The following is a 21800-nucleotide window of genomic DNA, read 5'->3' as shown; positions in this document are numbered from 1 at the left end:
GAATTGTTCTCTTAGCTGATAGCCTGCTTTCTCCTTCCTTCTTTTCAAAACAGGGAATCGGGCTGTCATACATAGTTGGAAAAATAGGTTTTTCCTCTCCATGAAGGAGCATGAGTTTATTCAAGCTGAGTCAGGTAGTTTCTAAAAGCTACACATTTAACATAAAAATGACAAAGTATTAAACTCTTCCGTAAGTCTAATTTGATTTAAGGGTCCTGATACCCTTTTCCTTGAGAGGACAGAACATCACAAATATGAAAATGGTGCACCTGGTAGCACAGCATATAAATAGATCATCTGAAAGCATAACAATAAGCTCTCCATCTATTATTACAGAACCAATAAATAAGCAAAATGAAAATCATGACACATTATTACATTATTCTGTATTGCCTCTATTCATTAAAAAAAGAGATGAGTGAATTTAAAATAATTTTACATGTCAAATGTCAGTAAGCCTTGCAATTGAGATGATACTGAAAGGAATATCTATTCTATAAAGGGCAGATACATGGTCTTATGTGGCTTATATCAAGATTATGATAGAAGTGTGAGGAATCTGAGAAATAATTACTTCATAGCAAAATGGCAATAGCATAACATCTAAACATGTACATCATTCACCTGTGCTTTGTATTTTTTATATTATAAATTCAATAAAAACACATTTAAAAGCTTCAAAAAATTCCTTGTCATTTAGGCCTAGATGGATTCTATTTGTTTAAGTTTCCCTGTTGATTTTGTATACTAGATTAGGTTAACAGCACTGGCTTATAAATAAGGAAGCTCTGATATGCTGCCAAAATAATCAGCTTCATACTTAACAAGTTTCCAAGTATTTGGAAAATCTGTGAAATAGGATTGTAAGGTTAAGCTGTATACATCTGGCTCATCACTACATAAATATTTCAGAAATTTGATCTCATAGATGAAGAAACACCTGTCTAATCATGACTCATTTCCAAGTTACATGAACTTCAGTGAGCAGAGCAATACACAAATGCTGACAAGAAATCATGTCAATTTACATAATGTACTTCTTGTGTTAGGTGTATAATTTTATCATACATCATCTTTCTGAATGAAGATATAAAAAAACATTTTAGGAAGGCTCTGTGGTATCATACTGAAGGGTGCCAAAATTTTTGAAACTCAAGATAAGCACCTGAAATATCAAATATTGCTTTATTTACATCATGGTATGTAATTTTGTGTAATTGGATGTTGTAAGTATGTATAAATGTAGTGTAATACAGACCCAGATAATAATGAATGTGAAGCAGGAGTTGTGCATAAAATCACAGTGAAAAGTTCAGCAGGCCTTCTAGTTAGTAAAAAATCTTAATGAAGTTGAACATTAGTTACTTTAACCAGATCTAGGATTAAATAACTATGCTGACTCTTTGTCAAATATACACCAGCCCATTAAACCTGATTTTCTTTTTATTTCATTCAAAAGGTAATTGTGTTGAAAGTGTACTGAATGTGACTCTTATCAGATTAACTTCAAACATCCAACTTGAAAACATAGTTTGAAATTGTGGTCCAAACTGGCAGCTAAAGGTCAATGAATCAAATTTCCAATTATATTTCCTGGGAGCAGATGGGTACAATGAAATCTAATGATTGAATTTTAAATGCTTTCATTTCTCCTTTTATGTTTTCCAACATGTTTATTCTACCTTAATGCTCTAACAAGATAATAGGTTTATTACAATTAACCAACTGAAATGGTATTTCCATTTTCCAATTATTTATATCATGTTACCTGGGGATATTGAATCAGAGCTCCTGTCCTTTTTCCACCCCCAGCGCCTTTCCATCACCATAGCACATATCCATCAAAAAAAAAAAGAAACCCTAAACTGTAATATCATTAAATAACAGGTGTGTCCTTGGAGATTTCATTTCTTCGGTAAAATAATGAAAAAAATAAAGCTCAAGTTGACTGAGGCTCAATGGGAAATTTCAAATGAAAATAATTTTTAAAAATTCGTTGGCTGAGTTTATAAATTTCCTTTCCTTATGCTATAAATTGATATGTTAGTTTATTTCTCTGACCTGAATAGGCATAAATATATAAAGAAGGTTTATCAAGAGATAAAAATAAAATTAAACAGTCTAAGGAGTGGCAGATGGGGGACTTAATCTCTACTATATCTCAATAGTGCACACTCTTGCCTGAAGAATAAGAAGAGAGCATCAACTGCAGAGGTTCATTTTAATGCTTTCATATAAAAGAAAATAAACATTTTACCTATCAAAATATGTACTGAAGCTTAGATTAAAGGAAATCCAAGAAGTCTTTAACTAATAAAAATGTTTCTTGTTGCATTTAAATAATGCTAAACATAATATTATTCAAACCAACCAATCTCAAATCTAATCCAATCCTAAATTGCTCCACTGTGTCATATCAATATATGATTATCAGATCCAAATGTACATCTAGTGAAATATTAATTTGGTGGTAAACACCACCATGGTCTCATCAACATAGATATCTAATTTTTTAAATATATTTACATTAGATATAAATATACAAGGTTCTTAAGGTATCTCTGTAAAAATATATATTTTCTGAATGGACATTACAGAAGAGACTAGATGGTAAGGATAAGAAGGAAGAATTAGAACAAGTCAGTATAAGACAAATAATGCTTCGTTTTTGCTTCACTCAGATTATGTGTTTTGTAATGCTTTTTAAATTAAACAACTTTTTGAAGTTTTAAAAAATGATACATGATTTAGGTTATATAGTTTTGTGGGAAGACTAACATAAATGCATAAAAAAAACTGGTATATTTACAACATGTTTGAACATCACATTTCCAGTAACTTTCTAAGCTGTATTTAAAACAGTGATTTTCAACTGGTGTGCCACAAGCATTTTTAAAACATGCAATACCTGACTATTTAGTCAGAAGCACAGTTCCCCTTTCCTTTAGATTGTCAGATAAAATGACAAAAGCCAACACAACAATAGCTGTTGGGTATTCATGCCCTATCTTGAACCATAAATATATAGGTCAGACAATAGAATTGCAAGTTAGTGGTCATGTGAAATAATAGGTTAATTCTTGGCACCAGAAATCCTTGTATACAAGTTATAGGCACATGAATCTTTTAAAAGTCACTTTGTTTCATGGATTGGTAGAATCAACATCATTAAAATGTCCATACTACCCAAAGCAATCTATAAATTCAACGCACTTCCCATTAAAATACCAACAGCATACTTCAGAGATCTAGAACGAACTTTCCAAAAATTCATCTGGAATAAAAAAAAAGACCCCGAATAGCTGCAGCAATCCTGAAAAAGAACAAAGTAGGTGGGATCTCAATACCAGATATCAAGTTGTATTACAAAGCCACTGTTCTCAAAACTGCCTGGTACTGGCACAAGAATAGGCATATAGATCAATGGAATAGAATAGAGAGCCCAGAAATCGGCCCGAACCAATATGCTCAATTAATATTTGACAAAGGAGGCAAGAACATACAATGGAGCCAAGATAGTCTCTTCAATAAATGGTGTTGGGAAAATTGGACAGATATATGCAAGAAAATGAAACTAGACCACCAACTTACACCATACACAAAAATAAACTCAAAATGGATAAAGGACTTAAATGTACGACAGGATACCATAAAAATTCTAGAAGAATCCAAAGGCAAGAAAATCTCAGACATATGCCGAAGCAATTTCTTCACTGATACAGCTCCTAGGGCACTTGAAACTAAAGAAACAATGAACAAATGGGACTACATCAAAATAAAAAGCTTCTGCACAGCAAAAGAAACCATCAACAAAACAACAAGAAAACCCACTGTGTGGGAAAACATATTTGCCAATGACATATCTGATAAGGGCCTAATCTCCAAAATTTATAGGGAACTCATACAACTTAACAAAAGGAAGATAAACAATCCAATCAAAAAATGGGCAAAGGACCTAAATAGACACCTTTCAAAAGAGGACATTCAGAAAGCCAAGAGACATATGAAAACATGCTCAAAGTCACTAATCATCCGAGAGATGCAAATCAAAACAGCAATGAGGTACCATCTCACACCTGTCAGACTGGCTATCATCAACAAATCAACAAACGACAAGTGCTGGAGAGGATGTGGAGAAAAAGGAACACTTGTGCACTGCTGGTGGGAATGCAGACTGGTGCAGCCACTATGGAAGACAGTATGGAGTTTCCTGAAAAAACTGAAAATGGAACTCCCATTTGACCCTGTGATCCCACTTCTAGGAATATATCCCAAGAAACCAGAAACACCAATCAGAACGGATATGTGCATCCCTATGTTCATAGCAGCACAATTCACCATAGCTAAGATCTGGAAACAGCCTAAGTGCCCATCAGTAGATGAATGGATTAGAAAACAGTGGTACATCTACACGATGGAATACTATGCTGCTGTGAAAAAGAAGAAACTCTTACCATTTGCAACGGCATGGATGGAACTGGAGAGCATTATGCTAAGTGAAATAAGCCAGTCAATGAAGGAAAAATACCACATGATCTCACTCATTCATGGATAATAAAGACCATTTTAAACTTATGAACAATAATAGATACAGAGTCAGAGCTGCCTCAAACTGATTGTCAAACTGCAGTGGGAAGGCCAGGGAGGGTTGGGGGGCAGGAGGGAGGGGGGTAAGAGATCAGCCGAAGGACTTGTATGCATGCATATCAGCATGACCAATGGACATAAGACACTGGGGGGTAGGAGGGGCCAGGGGATTGTCAAGGGCAGGGGAAAATAAAGGACACATATGTAATACCCTTTGTAATACTTTAAGCAATAAAAAAAAACACATAGCAGCATAGATAAACACAGTACATGCCACCTCCTAAAACCACATCAAAATTTACAACTAAAATACAAAAAAAAACCCTCTTTCCAAACCACCTGAAATCTAGCTGAACAGAAGTCCTACAACTAGGAAATTAAAGAAGAAGTACATTGAGACTGGTAGGAGGGGGTGCCTCTCCTACCAGCCAGGATTGTGGCTGCATGATACAGAGTCCCAGGAAGTTCCTCTTAAAGGGCCCATACACAGACTTACTCGACACACTCCCTCTGAGTTCCAGCTTGAAAGGAACCTGAGACATTCAGGGAGGAATTAACTTGTCTGGAATCAGGATCAACTAAAGGACTTGTATGCATGCATATAAGCATAACCAATGGACATAAGACACTGGGTGATAGGGGAGGCTAGGGGACTGTCTAGGGCGGGGGGATAAAATGGATACATATGTAATACCCTTTGTAATACTTTAAGCAATAAAAAAAAAGTCACTTTGGAGCAAAAAGGGTAGGTAATTATTAATATTATTTTTGAAAACAATCAAAATTATATATATTTTTTGTCAGATTCAGCAAAAGAGATATCTTTTGGTGGGCTGCGAAATTTAGGTAATTACTTTATATGTGCCATGAAATGAAAAGGGTTTAAAATTGCTGTTCTTAAAGAAAGAATTTATGATCGTTCAAGAAAAACCACATTCAGAGAAACGAGTAAATTTCAGACAGGTTTTGGAATGCTACAGGCTGTCTGAGAGAATACCTGTTCCTAGGTAAGCCTTTTGTAGTGGCATGAAACCAAGACTTGGCCTGGTAGCCCACCCAGAGATGGCACCCATTGCAAATGTGCCTTTTTTCCCCAGATGATAAACATTCCAGGGTGAGTTTACAGATAGATGTGAACTATAATGTTTACATAATTGTGGGTGTAAATGTCCCCATTGAGAACTCACTATTTGTCAGCTAATCATATAAAATATTGTGGGGGAGGGGAGGGAGACTTATGTAATACTTTAAACAATAAATAATTTAAGTTAAAAATCATATAAAATATTTAACATTATCCGTTTAATCTTTCAGAACATCTTTCTCTTATTTTTGAATGTTTTGACAATGAACCATAAATTGCTTAAATTTACATTTCTATGCTCCTTTCTATTATATTGTCCTTCATTTTATATCCCAGATACTCTGGCATGTAAAATAATTAAATCTTAATACAGTTTAAAAAGCTCATTCTACTTGAAGCCGTTGTTCGATCAGCCCCCCCTTATTGTTTGATATAGATTTTGCAATAAAATTTTAAATTCAGATATATAGTGATTAAGTCCTAGAATAGCTTAAAAGTAGTAAATTATTTTAATTAAGGGCTTTTAAAATTATTTCAATTTTAGTAATTGAATTAATGATTATGGATTGAACAACTCTGCAGGTGGTAGATTTATTTTAAATAACAACACTAAAATGGGCAATATATTGTTGATAAGAGTGCTTAATGCATGTTTTCTCAATAGGTGCCTGACAATTTCCTACCACCTATACAACATAGATCCAGAAAATTGAAAAGAATTTTGTAAGTTGCGTTATTATTATACACGTGATAATTATCCATGATGATTTTCTTTTCCCATTATCAGATGGCAAATCTAATAATCACTTTGTACCAAAGTGAATATCATAAAATCACATGTCAATAAATATAAATAAATGTAATCCCCAATAACTATTTATGGCTTATATAATTTCATTTCTTTAAAAGTCATTTAAAAATAAGCATTAATATTATGTCTTCAAAAGAATAAGAATCTTAAACTTAAATATACAAAAAGGATCACATTGATTATGTATATATAAAACACAAATTATGTGAAAGTTGATGCTTATAATTATGAACCTTGATCAAGTTTTATTCACGAACTTTTAATATGACCAATAGAATTCTATTAGAATTTTTATTGTAGTTATTTGAAAGGTAAAAACTATAACTAATAATTATCAAAATAAGTCGTCTTCAAATAAATTATTTTCCAGCATGTAGTTATTTCAGCATTTTAATGTAAGTAATATTTCAGACTTCGGCCTTAGTAATTTTTAAATTTGAGTTTTAAGCTCTGGCTCATATTTTATTACTGGGCATAAGAAATTATAAAGAATTCTAATTTTTAAGTGCCTACCATGAGAAACCATGGTAAGTTCTCTCAACTACAAAAGCAAACAAGAGAATGTGGCCCTTGTCCTCAAGTGTTTTGCTATCTAAACTGCTTTGTGACAAATTATCTTCACCACTGGTTATAACACTGATTCGGAGGTTTAAAACTCTTCAGCCTGAATTACACACATTATTTGTGTGTAGGTCAATTAGATCTTTATTAAGAACAGAGATTATACACCACAACCCAAAGAAGGAATAAATGGATATTGGTAGCATGTTAAATCACCTATTATCTAGTCTCAATATATTCATTAGGGCTTTTTATAATTCTTATGCATTAAATAGCTTTAGGATCAAGCATAGAATGAAAATAGTTTCATTGATTTCTGCTGATTAAATCTTACTTCATATTTCAAAGAACTGCACTTTTCTTTTTCCCTTCTAGTCTAAATCCTTCTTTCTCAACACTGCTAAACGGTCTTACTACCATTTACTTCAAACTTAACCAGGCAACAGAGGAACATAATGGAAAATATTATCTAATTCTTTGCTAAGACTTTACGTTGTCAACTTTTCACCCAAGGCAAATTTTAATAGCTGACATGTGGATCTTTATTTCTAGAGATATACTATAGAAACACTGACATAACTTTTAACCACAGCAAACAGAGCCACTCTAATAAGCAGTTGACACCAAATCCAAAAATGCATGAGGAACAGAAAGATCCTGGCAGGAATTAATCTGCCATTTTCACACATCTGCCCAAGGGAGGCATTGTAATTGCAAAAATTTACTCTAAGACTGCTGAGACTCATAGTAATTATGTTTCTTTTTTTTTTTTTGTAATAGAAATAGCCACAGGTAGTAACAAATTGGGTTTTGAGATGGGGAATTGGGCATACATTCTAACCTAAATTACTGTGTAATTGTCTTGCTTATGAAAAAATCATGGAACATCTATTGCTCAACAACAACAAAAAAGTTTCCTTAAATGTATTCCTTGTCTTTTATTTTCTCTCCAATTAGGCATACTGTTTCATTCGTTGGTATTGGCATATCTTATATTAGGGCCTCACTGTAAAATAGGCTTTTGCCAATAACCCTTACAAATTCCTGTGAGTATGATTTGTTTAATAGGGTAGTTCACTTATTTTCTGCCTTATTATCATCTAGGGATAAATAGTAGCTTTCCTAGAAGGTCAGGACCTGGAAGTTTAGCTGATAATTACTACTATCCAGGCATCTACCAATACTAAACCTGCAAGGTTACAGACTTTCTTTTTTCAATTTGTGTGTTGCATTAAAATGTTTGCTATGTTACATATATATATATACATATGCTCTCAGTAACCCTCTATCTTATTACAATTAGGCCCATGCATTAACAACATATTTTCATTGATTTTGTACAATTATAAACCATGCCAAGGAAGAATTAATATATATCACCATTTTTTTTAATCAGGAAATTCTGATTTCATCAACCAAGTTTAAGATAAGAGATTAGACATTGGTTTAAAACAAACAAACAAAAAACATTTTATTAATGTAACACAAAGTGATGTAAAGATTAAAATAATAATAAAGCAATCAAGTTTTATGCCTTGATGTGAAGTTTTATCTTAATGATAATGATAATAATGATAGATCATTGATTCACATTATTTTGCATGACATACAACTCCTCTTATTCACATTCTTAATGCAATAAGTTGATTTGAAATAAATTATTTAAAAATAGATGCAAATTTTAAAAGCAAAATAGGAAGCAAGATATTTATGCCCCAAGAAGAGACTTATTAGAATTCACCAACATTTAGACAATATTCATTTTGGATTGTGTTTTGTGAGCTTTTTGTTAGTTTGTTTGTTTTCTTGCTTGCTTGTTTGGTTTTTATGCTGACAAACCTATAAAATAAAAATAAATTTTTTTAAGGTTGCTCAGAAAGTTATGACACTATATAAAGATGTGTCATTAAGCAATTATCAATTTTAAGCTTGAAAATAATCCCTTTTGAAGTTAATTCCTTTTTCTCCAAAATATTAAATAATATTTTTCTTAGTAAATTTCCTGAGATTTTAAGCATATTATTTCTCAAAAATTCTAATATCTTACTGTCATCTCATCTACTGAAATGAGGACATTGGTAAAAGCATATAGCAGCCACTTTACACTGTACTTAAATAAGCCATGATAATCATAGGTGAATTATTTTTACAAGTATCTATTCTGCAAGTGCAATTGCTATGGTGAAATTGTAAAAAGAAATTATCAAATATTCAGTCATACAGTAATAACAGTATATTCTGATATAATATGCTTTGTGCAAAATAAACAGCTTAATAAAATAAAATGAACAGCTTTCAGCAAAGGTATTAATAATGGGGTCTGTGCATTAAAAAAGAAATATTATGTCTATAGTTTTAGGACTCAAAACTGATGTATGTGTACATAGTGCAAATAAATAAAAAGTTGAGACTTCATCTAAGTCATTTCTAGTCTAAGCCTGGATTATAAAAATAAGAAAAGATATTTGGACCCCTACCATTTCTACCTACAATAAAATACCTGTTGCATTTCTGCTTTATAAAATTAAACTTTTGGGATTCAGGATATATAGCTGTATTTCCATTTGAGTTTTATTGAATTAGAAGACACAAAAAAATATAGGTACAAGTATAATTAGTCATTAGGTAGTGGAGTCACATATAAATACTGTAAAGAAGTATGCTAAATGGTGACTTACTGGTATGCTTAAATCACATTTTTTAAAATGCATCACTAAAGAAGCTTAAGAAAGTATATCTAAAGCACCAAGTTGTTGAAAATAAATTACTTAGTCACATTGTAAATTGAATTTGTTATTTAAAAACATATATGTGCCCTGGCCAGGTGGCTCAGTTAGTTGTAGTGCTATCCTGTACACCAAAAGGCTGCGTGTTCCATTCTGTCAGGGCACATACCTAGTTTGTGGGTTCAATCCCTAGTCAGGGCATGTGTGGGAGGCAACCGATGGTCGTTTCTCTCTCACATCGATGCTTCTCTCTATCTTCCTCTCTGTCTGGGTAAGGATTGAGGAAATATATGTATATGGTATATGTATGTGTACATGTACATGTATATATGCTATCAGAAGAATATTAGAACCTTTCTGCATGTAAAGTCATTATCTACATTATGTGTTAATATTATTTTAGAACATGTACCCAGGGTCTCTTAAAAGTAGTATATATTTATTAAACAATTATGAGTGTGTAGCTTTGAAAGCTTGAAATAGAGTTTTAATGCTCTCGTTTTCAAATTCCACAAAGGCTGCTGTTAGCTGATAAAGAGAGTAAACAAGAAATTGTCCTTTAAATGGTCCCTTTAATGTGTTCCACCAATTAAAAGTCATTCAAAAACATTACAAGTTTAAAAAATAATAAACATTGCTCAGACAGGGTATATTCCAGAACCAAGCTTACAGGATTACATTTATCTTTACCTTGCTGGTTTTTCATCCAATGTAAATACGGCCCATGACTATATTATTAAATAGAAACATAAATAAAATAACAAAGATCTTTAAATATTTCAAAATGATTGCTGTAAAATGCATTTCTAATACTATTAAATTATTTTAATATATTCCATTTCTTTAATCAGACCAAAGTCTATTTATGGAGATTAGTTACATCTAAAGTCTCATTTATCCAACCTGTATTTATCCTTTGATCACAAAGCTTGTTAACTTAAATTGTCCTTTATTATTATGCTTCACTTTCCCATAATTATGCTGTTTGACTACCTTATTTTTTGAATAAATATATGCAAATGTGCTAATCATGTTCAGCACAGCTATGCTAGATGCTCAGTGAACTGTATGAGCCATTTCACTACAATAAAAGTGCCTGGAATAGATCCAGGGCAAGGACTACAAATACCAGTAATCAGAATGTTAGTAGGACCAGGACATACAAATGGAAGTGGGTCACATGTAAATCAATAGATTTTCTCAAACACTGTCTGAAACCAATTTACAATCTATCATTGGGAGACCCTGGTGCATACAAGTGGTAGATGCCACCTACACAGCCACAATTTGCAACTGTATTTCGTTGTCTCTTTTCCTTTACCTTACAAATATGGAACTTAGACTTCTGCAGTGGCAAGGAAGCTCTAGCAAGCTTCTGCTTAGTCACAGCAGGAAAGTTTGATGTCATTAAGGACTTCTTTATTATGGATAATTTATTTCAGAAGACCAAAGGATAGTAATATGTCACTGTCAAAGCTAGTGGTGAAAGCTATGACTAACTGTAAAATACTGTGTGGCCATAGAAAGAAAAAGCTTGTCAATGTCTCTTTTACTAAACTAGGCTGACAATAGATTAGTGTAGGTCTGATGAACTGTAAAAGTATTTTGTAGGTAGGTGGTAAAAGTCACACTATCTTAACATTGATAAGCGAAATGAACTTTATGTTATTCTCTAGCAAATACTAGTATATAGTCACTGGTTGAAGGAATTCAATGCCAAAAAAAAAAAAATAAATCCTTCCCTAATGGCTTGACTAAAATATGACTTTAAGATAATGCCCTGTGGGATTTATTAAACAGAACGTATCACTGAGGGGAATACATTCTGGAGCAATGAGTAATATCATAATTAGCAGGTGCATTTGTAAGAATTTACCCACTATTGAGTGTATTGCAAGACTACGCAGCATAGGGAGTTAAGTTTTACTTCCGAACTGGCGTGAGCCCAGTTCTAGTAGTTTCATCTTCCTCCTCTTATTTCATCATCAGACTCACAGCATACCTTCTCACAGTGCTTCCACCCATCCCCCCATCCTCCAGAAGAATCAGAAACTGGCAAGGTGTTGTTTTTTTCTCTTAATTTGCACAAGGTCCACTGAATGCTAGTTGTCCCTTAACTTCTCTTCTCTAGAATGACTGGCTCTATTCTGAGGAACTTCAAACTGTTTGAAGATTTAAAACAGTAAAATCAACAACTTTTAACATATTTTCAAAGGAAGATAAAAGTTTGCGCTCCTCATTAAAAAGAGAACTGACTTTGAATGAATAAAGTATTAAAATGGGCTAATGTCTGTGCTTATGTATTTGCATACATTATACTGAAAATATAAAGCCATGTTTATATGTATTTATATTTGAATTTTGCCAAGAAGTTTTATCGTTGTTCACATTTCCATAATTATAGGCAGAGCCAACCTTCGCTGTAGGAAATGCCTGTAAGCCTTCATTAATCTTCAAAACACAAAATAGTTTCTTAATTTACAACCTTTTATTTTATAGATATATTCCTATTGCATAATATTGCATAAGCAGAACTATCAGTAAAAAAAAAAAATTGAAACCTGACAATGGCAATGAAACATGATAAACTATAAATATTGTATTTTTAACTTGAATTTAATATTTATCTGGAGATTTTTAAGAATGTTTCTCTTAAAATACGTATATTTCTTAATAATCTAATAGAGATGATATTTGGAATTATTTTAATAATTTATTTTAATATCCTATATAAGCCTGTGTCTATGCATTCTAAAAAAAAAAAGAAATAATGTATATTATAACATAAACTTTATAGAGAAAAGTTTCTGGAAAATATGGCATTGGAGTTCTTTTGGTGTGATTTGTGCAATATAGTCACAGGCAATTGAAAAATGTTTTAAAACATATAAATTTTCTTCTTAACTAAAAAATATGTTGAAGCAGCTGAGAGAGGAATTGTAAGGCATACTTTTCCATGACCTGATATTTTTCATGATTGCACACAGCCTTAAATAACATAAAGATACCAAAATCCTCTAAGTAGATTTACATATAACACTAGTATTTAATGCAATTATAAAACTCACTCATAGACCTCAAGTAAAATTATAGAATTCAATCATAGAATCCAACTAAAATGTAAAATTATCTTACTTTTACATTTATAAAAGACTGATGGATTATCATCTCAGTGTAAGAACAAGAATTGCCTAACTAGTATTTTGAAAACTTTATTGAAAACTAAAAGCTAGTGGATGAAGACGTAATAACTTATGAGTAGTTATATCAACTAATATTAAAAATAAGATTCTCAGGTTTCTAGTTCATATTGTGCATTTATTTATGGTAAAATTGAGAAATGCACACAGATTTATATTGGAGCTCAGATTTTTATGGGCACACACAAAAACTAAGAGTAAAAGCAACACTATATTAAGAATGATGATAATATTTTGCATTTTAAATTCTTCTGTAAAGAAAGTCAAAACACCTTAATGGCTGATTATCTTTTTAATTAAGTTTATTTGCACTTTATACTACTTTTAATATATAATAAAACAGAAAAAGTTTTATGATTATGTACTCGTGTTAATTTAAAGTAGGAATTAATCCTACCTTTAAAAAAATTAAAGACAAGTGCACAAGACGCTCTTGGAGGCATGTAGTAAGAAAGAAACATTCCCTTTTTACTCAACCAACCATTACCCCTAGAAATAAAGAGGTATGTGAAGCTTATGGAAATGATTGCATGTAGCTAATCAAACTGTGCCAAATTAGAATAACATTCAGGAAAATATCTTCAAAATTATAAGTGAGGAAAAAATATTCACACACTTTGTTTGTTACTGAAATTGCTAACACACTAGAGTGTAGTTTTGAAGACCATGATCTAGGGAAATCACCTGGGTTCCTATCGTCAATAAAGAAGAGAATAAAGAAGTGGGAATAGAAGTATACAATGAATAATGTTCCTAGTAAAGATACAATTTTTCTTTCACCTTTTCGTTCTAAAACACTGAATTTATTGTCCATACTATAATACTTTAGACATCTATGTCTCAATTTCATTTTTATAGACTTATCATGTGTTTAATTCCCTTTTATTGAAAATGCCAGATATGTATAGCAAAAGGATTTTCTCTTCTAACATAAAAAAAATCTAAAATCAGCCCTAATGTGAATCTTTTTAAAACTGAACTGTAAAAAACTGTGTAAGAATATATTCCTTTCAAAATTTTATTTTAGTAGGTATTATTCTGCTGGCTCTATACATTTTCTTCTCTGAAAGCATACTAAGATGACTTATAGTAGTGCTACCAAAAAATATGAAAACACAGATATTCAAGCAAATACTGGAAATATACCCACTAGTAAGAACTCCCCAGTCTTCTCCCTCTTCTCAGTGAAGTCTTCCTTGAAAACACCTGTTGAGAAGTTTCTCTGAGACTTAAATAATTTTATAAGCCACAATAAGCAGTTACTTGTGACAATTAGTGATGATCTCTACTTGATTTTAGATTCTTATGTTAATATATAAAATAATTCATACGGAAATTGTTTCTGTGAAAAGTGCTTTTATAAATTTGTATAACAATCTATTTGCCTTACCTACCACAAATCTATGTTCCTATTTTTCAAAATAAATTTTATAGCTTTAAAATGAATAAAATATTTCATTATAACAATCTTTTATTATGAGTCACACTACTGAGGATATTTTAATCACTAGTCTATGGGTTAAACACTTCAGAGATGACTTCACTTCAGCTGAGATACTTGAAATAAAATCTCTTAAAAACCTGAAATAAAATCTCTTCTCGCAAAGTCCTCTTTCTTCATTAGCTTACATAATTGTACCACATCCATATTCAATAAAAATACCCTTATGCCCAAGAACCTACAAATCTCAACCTTAAAATTTTAAGCCCTGTGACTCACATAAAATCTTTTGATACTAAAATAAATCTTAATTTGAGCTGTAACATGAGTCTTAGAAATCCTGAAGTCTCTAAGTTTTATGTCACCACTCTCTATCAATGCATCTCAGACAATTATGAAACTCTTTTCATTCCATCAATACAAATACACCATACACCTTCTACATGCTGGAAAATAAGATAAACCAGGTCTAGTAGCTGCTAGTCCAAGTGTCCTCTGATGGATTAAAATTCATCCTTAGAAATACACATGAGATTAATAGTTTGCTTCCTCAGCAGGCTGAGTTAAATACACCCACTAATAAATGCACTTGAAACAAGATTATGGGATACCTGAACACTTTAATTTAAACATATCACTTCAGCCCAGAGTATTTGTAGCATGCCAGTTTAAAAAATGAAGAAAAAGTAAGGTAACTGAAGTCAATTTACTCTGTTTTCCAAAGTAGATGTTGAGAAAAACCTGATACTTTTAAAAGGAAATTAACTTAGTAGGAATTTACAGAACATCCCTGATAGGATTGCAAAAATTCAACAGAAAAAAAAAAAAGCCTGTTTTAACAATTTATATTGAGGATATTTCCAGATTTCCAGGGGAAGAGCAATATGGGAAATTGAGACACAGGCGGGGAGGGGGGCGGGGGCGCAGGGAAGGAAGGGGAATTCAAGAATTTAAAACATTTTTTTCTGGGTCTTTATGATGTGGATTAAGCTTCAAGAAAAAGAGGAAAGACAAGGAAGTGTGGCCTTCTGTTTTCTGTTTAAACTATCTCTCTCCTTCTCTTCCTGTGTGTGTGTGATTTGCTTTTCCTCAAGTTTTCCTGCTAATGAGAAGAATCATCATCATCATCGTCACCACCACCACCATCCATCCACCCATCAAGCAATGACCAGTTTCAAGAACACTATGATATAAATACAATGTGGCCACCCCAACCCTCAAAACCTCCTGGATACTTCCATCCAAGATTGTTCCTCACTAATAGACCAACTTCATTTTTACATGGAGCCTAAATAAGAATTCAACTGATAGAGCTTAAAGTAGAAGACCCAGCATTAAGCCTCTGGGATACCATTGTAATGTCAATGGTAAAAATATAAGAAGAGTGTATAACATGTGTATTTGTGAAATGCCTGTAAAAGATTTATAAATATATATATTTAACATCTCTCTTTAAAAAGATTATCATAAATACCAGTTTTCTACAGTCACAGAAAGACTTTCATGGAAACCATGATTTTTTCTAAGGGAGAAATTTCTTGTTCAGTTTTATTAAACCTCAAAAAGCCATGATTACTGGTATCAGTATACACTAAAAAGTGAAATTTAATGTTAGTACAATTAATACTTTGGTATATTCAGTGGCATCAAGTACAAGAGTCTTACACTATTATAAGAAAATAAGTTTTGCTAAGTTTTAGCATTTGTTACATTTGTCTCAGAAAATATAAGGTTATGAAATTTTAAAACCCTATTTGAATAATAAAAACATTCCTTAAGTGTCATTTAAAGGTGTTTGCTTTTGAAAGCATAAAATAATGAACAAATTATTTTCATTTGCCCCAAACTAATCTTCCTCCCAAAGTGTCATAGTTAAACTCAGTTTTGAATTTCCAGTACTGCTCATCCAGAGTAATTTGTAGTAACTCACATTCATAATAGAGGAGAATTAAGTTTTCCTGTGACACAACTCAATAGTGGATAAAAGAAACTCGGCAATGACTAGACACAATACAGTCACCTGCTGCTGTTAAAATCTATGTCCATGCTGGGTCATTTTTTTCATATATCAAAACCTTCGAACAATACTATCTAATACATAATAAATATCACTTAGATTTACAGAAAATACACAGTATGCAAACTAAATGCATCCTGGAATTCTTTATGGCAAGTGCCTTTAGTGCAACTTTACTTCCTGTTTTCAAGAGCTCCAAAGCAGTCCATGACCTTCTTGTGAACTTTCTACATTCATCAATGACAGCAAAACACAGATCAGGAAAACCACAGGGCAGAATAAATTGAAACTTTTCATAGACAGTTACTCATCATTATCCAGATTCTACATTTATACAAACTTTTGAAAGATCCTAAGAGTATATGTCACATTTCCAAAGCTTAAGCAACTTAATGCATTATGCTGCAGTTTTAAAGAATAGATAAAATTCATGTCCTTGAAAATACTTTTTAAATATCAAGCTGACTTTGGGGGTGGCAGTGAAAACTGGCTCAAATTGATTGAGGCTCTGGAATTCTGGCAGGTTTCCATATTTCACTTTAGGTAGTTAACTCCTTAACATCTGGGTACACATTTCTCTGACTTGGCATTATATATTTTAATGGACTTAAATGCACTTTTAAAGTGAATTAGGTAAAACATTTTTTTTTCTACTCTGGAAATCCTTTCTTACAGGAAAAAATGTAGAGCATCAAACAAAAATAAAGTAAAATAAACTATGAATAAACTTAACCTTGCTAACATTTTTAAAACTACAAAAATAAACTTTAAAAATGCAACAAAAGTAAGACATTTACATCTTGTAGATTTTAGACTATTTACATGGGAGAGAATATGTATAGATAATGTTGTACACAGGCGGTGGCAAAAGTGTAAACCATTTTCATTAAAAAAAAAAAAAATCCCCTCTCACTGCTGCTGCCAGTGGCTTGTCCTGTAAGAAAGGTTTCAGGACAGCTCCCAAACCAGCAATAAAGTGCAGTCCCAGGGATGCTAAAAGTCTCCTACCTGAATTATGGACATCCGAGTGGCTGGGGTCTCGCTGGCATTAGTCCCTTGTCCGGTGAAGCTGGAGTGGCAGCCCGCGTGCCCCTGAGGAACAGTCAGGTTGTTGGAGGCCGGCTTGAGATACATCACCTCCGACCGGGGCGAGCTGAGGGGCAGGCGCGTCTGGTAGTCGAAGTACATGGGGGAGGTGGCCAGGGAGGGGCTGCTCACCACGTTCATGACGTTCATGGCGTTTCTCTCCTCCACCTCGCTCTGCACCAGCATGATATCGTTTTTGTTGATCTTCTTCTTCTTGCCCTTGCCCCCGCCCAGCTGCGGGTGGCTGTACTCCGCGATGCGGCAGTTGTAAGTGCGGATCTCCTTGTTCTCTCGCTTGCACTTGACAGCGATGGTGATCATGGCCGCGAGAAGGATGATAGAGATAGTGCTCAGAGTCACGATGAGCGGCAGCGACATGTCCCAGTGATGCTGCTCCCCGTTCACCCGGGGCACCCCCTCGGGCAAGGAGCCGCTCACCGAGCGGATGATGAGCTTGGCCACCGCGGACAGGGTGGGCTTGCCGTGGTCAGTCACCTTCACGACGAGCTCCACGACGGGAGTCACGTCCTCCCAGAAGGGGTGCAGCGTGCGGATCTCGCCGCTGGACGGATCTATTTCAAACAGGTGGTCATCGTTACCGTCCACGATCTCGTAGGTGAGGCGCCCGCTCTCGCCGAAGTCGCTGTCCAGGGCGCGCACGGTGCTCACCAGGTAGCCCAGGCCGGCGTTGCGCGGCACCTGCAGCTCGGCCGTGTCGTTCTGCAACGTGGGCAGCACGATCACCGGCGCGTTGTCATTCACGTCCAGCACTGTCACCCTCACGGTGGCATTGCTCTCCAGGTGCGCGGGCGCCCCCGAGTCCTTAGCCAGCACCTTGAACTCAAAAGCCTTGGTCTGCTCGTAGTTAAAGGAGCGCAGGGCGTAGATGGCCCCGTTGGTGGGGTTCACGGACACATAGGTGTAGATGGACACGTCGCCGATGTGCGAGGGCAGGATGGAGTAGGACACCGTGCCGTTTTGGCCCAGGTCGGGGTCCTGGGCGAGCACGGAGCCCAGGTACTCTCCTGGGATGTTGTTCTCATGCACCTGCAGCACGTACAGTCCCTTGGTGAAACGAGGTGGGTTGTCATTCTCATCCAGAATCTTGACGGCGAAGGACTTGGTGGAATTGAGGGGAGGGGAGCCCCCGTCCCGCGCCACGATGGTCACGTTGTACTCGTCCTGTGTCTCCCGGTCCAGCGGGCGGTCAGTCACGACCGTGTAGAAGTTATCGTAGTTCTCCTCCAGCTTGAAGGGCACCGATCCTCCCGACCCGCCCAGGCCGCCGGCCGCCCCACCTCCGCCCAGGACCCGGCACTGCAGCTGCCCGTTCTTACCCGAGTCGCGGTCAGTGACCCGCACCAGGGCGATGACGGTGCCTGGCGGGGCGGCCTCACTCAGCGCCCCCTGGCGCACGGAGACGAAACCGATGGACGGCGCGTTGTCGTTGCGGTCGATGAGCTTGACAGTGACCTTGCAGTGGGCCGGGATGGGGTTGGGACCCAGGTCTCGAGCCTGCACGTCGATCTCCAGCATGCCGTTCTCCTCATAGTCCAGGTTGCCTTTGACACGGATCAGGCCGGTCTTGGGGTCGATGGAGAAGAGCTCCCGCACGCGGTCGGGCACGTAGCTGCTGAAGGAGTAGAGCACTTCGCCATTGGGGCCTTCGTCGGCGTCCGTGGCATTCAGGTCGATGACCACGGTGCCCATCGGGGAGTTCTCGGGCAGTTCCACCAGGTAGGAGGGCGCCTCGAAGACGGGGCTGTTGTCGTTGGAGTCGATCACCTTCACGTTGATCTGCACAGTGGCGGAGCGCGGCGGCTCCCCGCCATCCAGGGCGGTCAGCACGAGCGTGTGGTGGTTCTGCTGCTCGCGGTCCAGCGCCTTCTGGATGACCAGCTCTGGGAACTTGGTGCCGTCGCCACGGGACTTGACGTCCAGCGCGAAGAGGCCGTGGTCGTCGCGGGTGAGCAGATAGGTGCGGAGCCCGTTCTCGCCCGCGTCGGGATCGTGCGCGCTGGTGAGGGGGAAGCGGGTGCCGGGGGCCGCGTTCTCCGAGATGTCCATCTCGATCTGGTCGGAAGGGAAGGAGGGCGCGTTGTCGTTGATGTCCTGGATCTCCACCTTGATCATGCAGATCTCCTTGTCGTTGGCGAACACCTCGAGGGACAGCTGGCACTTGGCGTTGTGGCGGCACAGGGACTCGCGGTCGATGCGCTGCTTGGTATAGAGGAGCCCGCTGTCCGCGTCCACGTCCAGCAGGTGCGGCGCCGAGTTCTCCAGCACCCGGTAGCTGCCGGACTTGCTGCGCCCGCCGCCGCCGCGCTCTGCGGGCGGAATCCCCGGCTGCAGCCGCGCATCTTTGCCGATGTTGCCGATCACCGTGCCGGCCCCCTGCTCCTCCGGCACGGAGTAGTTCAGGTTTTTGAGCGTCAGGGCAGGGGCCCAGAGCAGAAAACAGCAACAGATGGAAAGGTACATCCCAGACCGGTGGGGTGGAGGCAGTGACAACCGGACTGGAGGGGAGAGCGAATGGGTGCGCGTCAGCCTGGAGCCCCCGCGCAGCATGCGCGCCGAGCCAGCCACAAGTCTGTGGGTCCTTCCTTCCCCCGGCTGCCGGGCTGCGGGACCCGCGGGCCCTCCTGATTCCGCTCAAGTTCCCGAACCTGTTGATCTACAGCATCCGCACTGGGCGAGAAGCAGATGCTGCAGGAGCGCGGAGCCAGGCGGCGGCTCCCCGAGGCCGGGGCAAGCCCGCGGCTTTGTCTCTGCCGCCCGAACTTGCGGCGACTCAAACTTAGCGATGGTGCCGGGGATTCAATGTAAATCGAGTCTGGGATGGGGGGAAGATAAGGAGCCTAGAATGCGTAGGTTTTCCTGGCTCCCGCTGGGACGCTGCAAATCCACTCCCGCCGGGAGCCTCCGGAACACTCTTCCAATTGGGTGGGGGAGGGAGCGGGGAGGTGTGTCTCCAGGCAGATGGGAAAGTGAAATCCTTACTTGTTTCTGGTCGCCTCCGGTGGTGAAATGAATGGGGCTGGGGAGCAGTGAAGAGCGAGTCAGATATATTCTGAAGCTTTCCCGGGGCGCTGTGAAATGTCTGCTTGCTTCTCCGGCGGGTCTGTTTTCCGGCCGTGTTTTTACTGCATTTAGAGATCTAATCTTGCATTTCCGGCTGAGGCGGCGGCGGCGGACTGCATCTCCCAGCCAAGCGTATTTTTTTTTTTCTGTCTCTCTCTCTCCTTTCCGAGCAGCCAAAGGGAGGGGAGGAAATGCAGTGCAAAGAACTAGTGTCCCGATTTGTAGTTTCCTCCCTCCGCCAAGCTCCTCCCTCTCTGCCTCCGAAAAGGCTCTCCCCCAAAGTCCGGAAAGCCACAGCCTGATCCGCGTTTGCGGTGTTAAGTCTACAGGGAGGGTGGTGGGGGGGGGGGGGGGAGGGAGGGGTGTATCGAGGTATCTCCGCCTCTGTTCGGACGACACACACTCTGATTTCTCTGCGAGAAGCCAGGAGCCGCCGCTACCATCCCATTCTCTCCCGGCGAGCAAGGACTTCTCTGGCTGCAGTTTAATTCCAGTTTGCGTGGCTTCTCGGGCGAAAGGAAATCAACAGGCAACTCATGGTTGGATGTGCAGCTTCAGGGGGGGGAGGGGGAGGAGGCGGAATGGAAAGGAAGGGGGAGCCACCTCCCAGCCCTCGCACACACACTCTCCCTGTCTCTCGCTAGAAGGGAAACAGGCTCTGCATTCACAAGGCTGGACCGTCAAGTGCCTCTCTTTTCTTCCTATTCAGCATCTCCTTCCAATGGCCCTGCCTCCCGGTCCTCGTCATCTAGAAAGGAAAGGCTTGGCGAGGAATAAAAGTGGTGAACATTTGAAGCGAATAAAGTGCGCGTCTTTTTTTTTTTCCCCTCCTTCCAAAAAAATAAATATTTTTAATAGTAGGAACGAGCTGGATGGAAGAAACACATCAAGGATTGGCGCGATGCAGTCTGCAGTCTGGCTCTCAGGCTCTGGGCGGCTCGGGGAGGGCAGAGGGCGAGGGGCTGCGGCCGCGCGGGTCCAGCCAGGGGCGCCCGCCCCGCCGAGCTCCCTCCGAGGGGATGTTAGACACGGGTCTGTCCACGCATCATTTCAGGTCCTCGAGGCGCCTGGCCACACGGGGATGACACATCCAGAAATGCAGGTGCTCCGATCTGCCGGGTGAGTCAGAGGCAGCGGAACGAATCGTATTCACTCTCGCCTCCTGGTCTTCCCTGCACAGACGTTAGTTGCGGCTTCCTCCTGAGG

The 21800-nt window shown here is 38.1% G+C and overlaps 1 protein-coding gene across 3 annotated transcripts in view; it reads right to left on the bottom strand.

Annotated features, from left to right (window-relative positions):
* The window catches only part of PCDH17 (protocadherin 17), a 92963-nt gene extending 72872 nt beyond the window's left edge, over window positions 1–20091 (bottom strand). For all 3 annotated transcript variants that reach the window (XM_059684790.1, XM_059684792.1, XM_059684791.1), the window contains exon 1: window positions 17436–20091. In XM_059684790.1, the coding sequence (XP_059540773.1) occupies window positions 17436–20081 (2646 nt within the window). In that variant the 5' untranslated portion in view covers window positions 20082–20091. The remainder of the gene's footprint in view (window positions 1–17435) is intronic.
* Between the last annotated feature and the right edge of the window lie 1709 nt (window positions 20092–21800).

Source organism: Myotis daubentonii, chromosome 2 (assembly GCF_963259705.1).
Source record: "Myotis daubentonii chromosome 2, mMyoDau2.1, whole genome shotgun sequence".
Taxonomy (NCBI): domain Eukaryota; kingdom Metazoa; phylum Chordata; class Mammalia; order Chiroptera; family Vespertilionidae; genus Myotis; species Myotis daubentonii.
The sequence above is the reverse complement of the archived record's forward strand: the minus strand, read 5'-3'. Positions and strand labels throughout refer to the sequence as shown.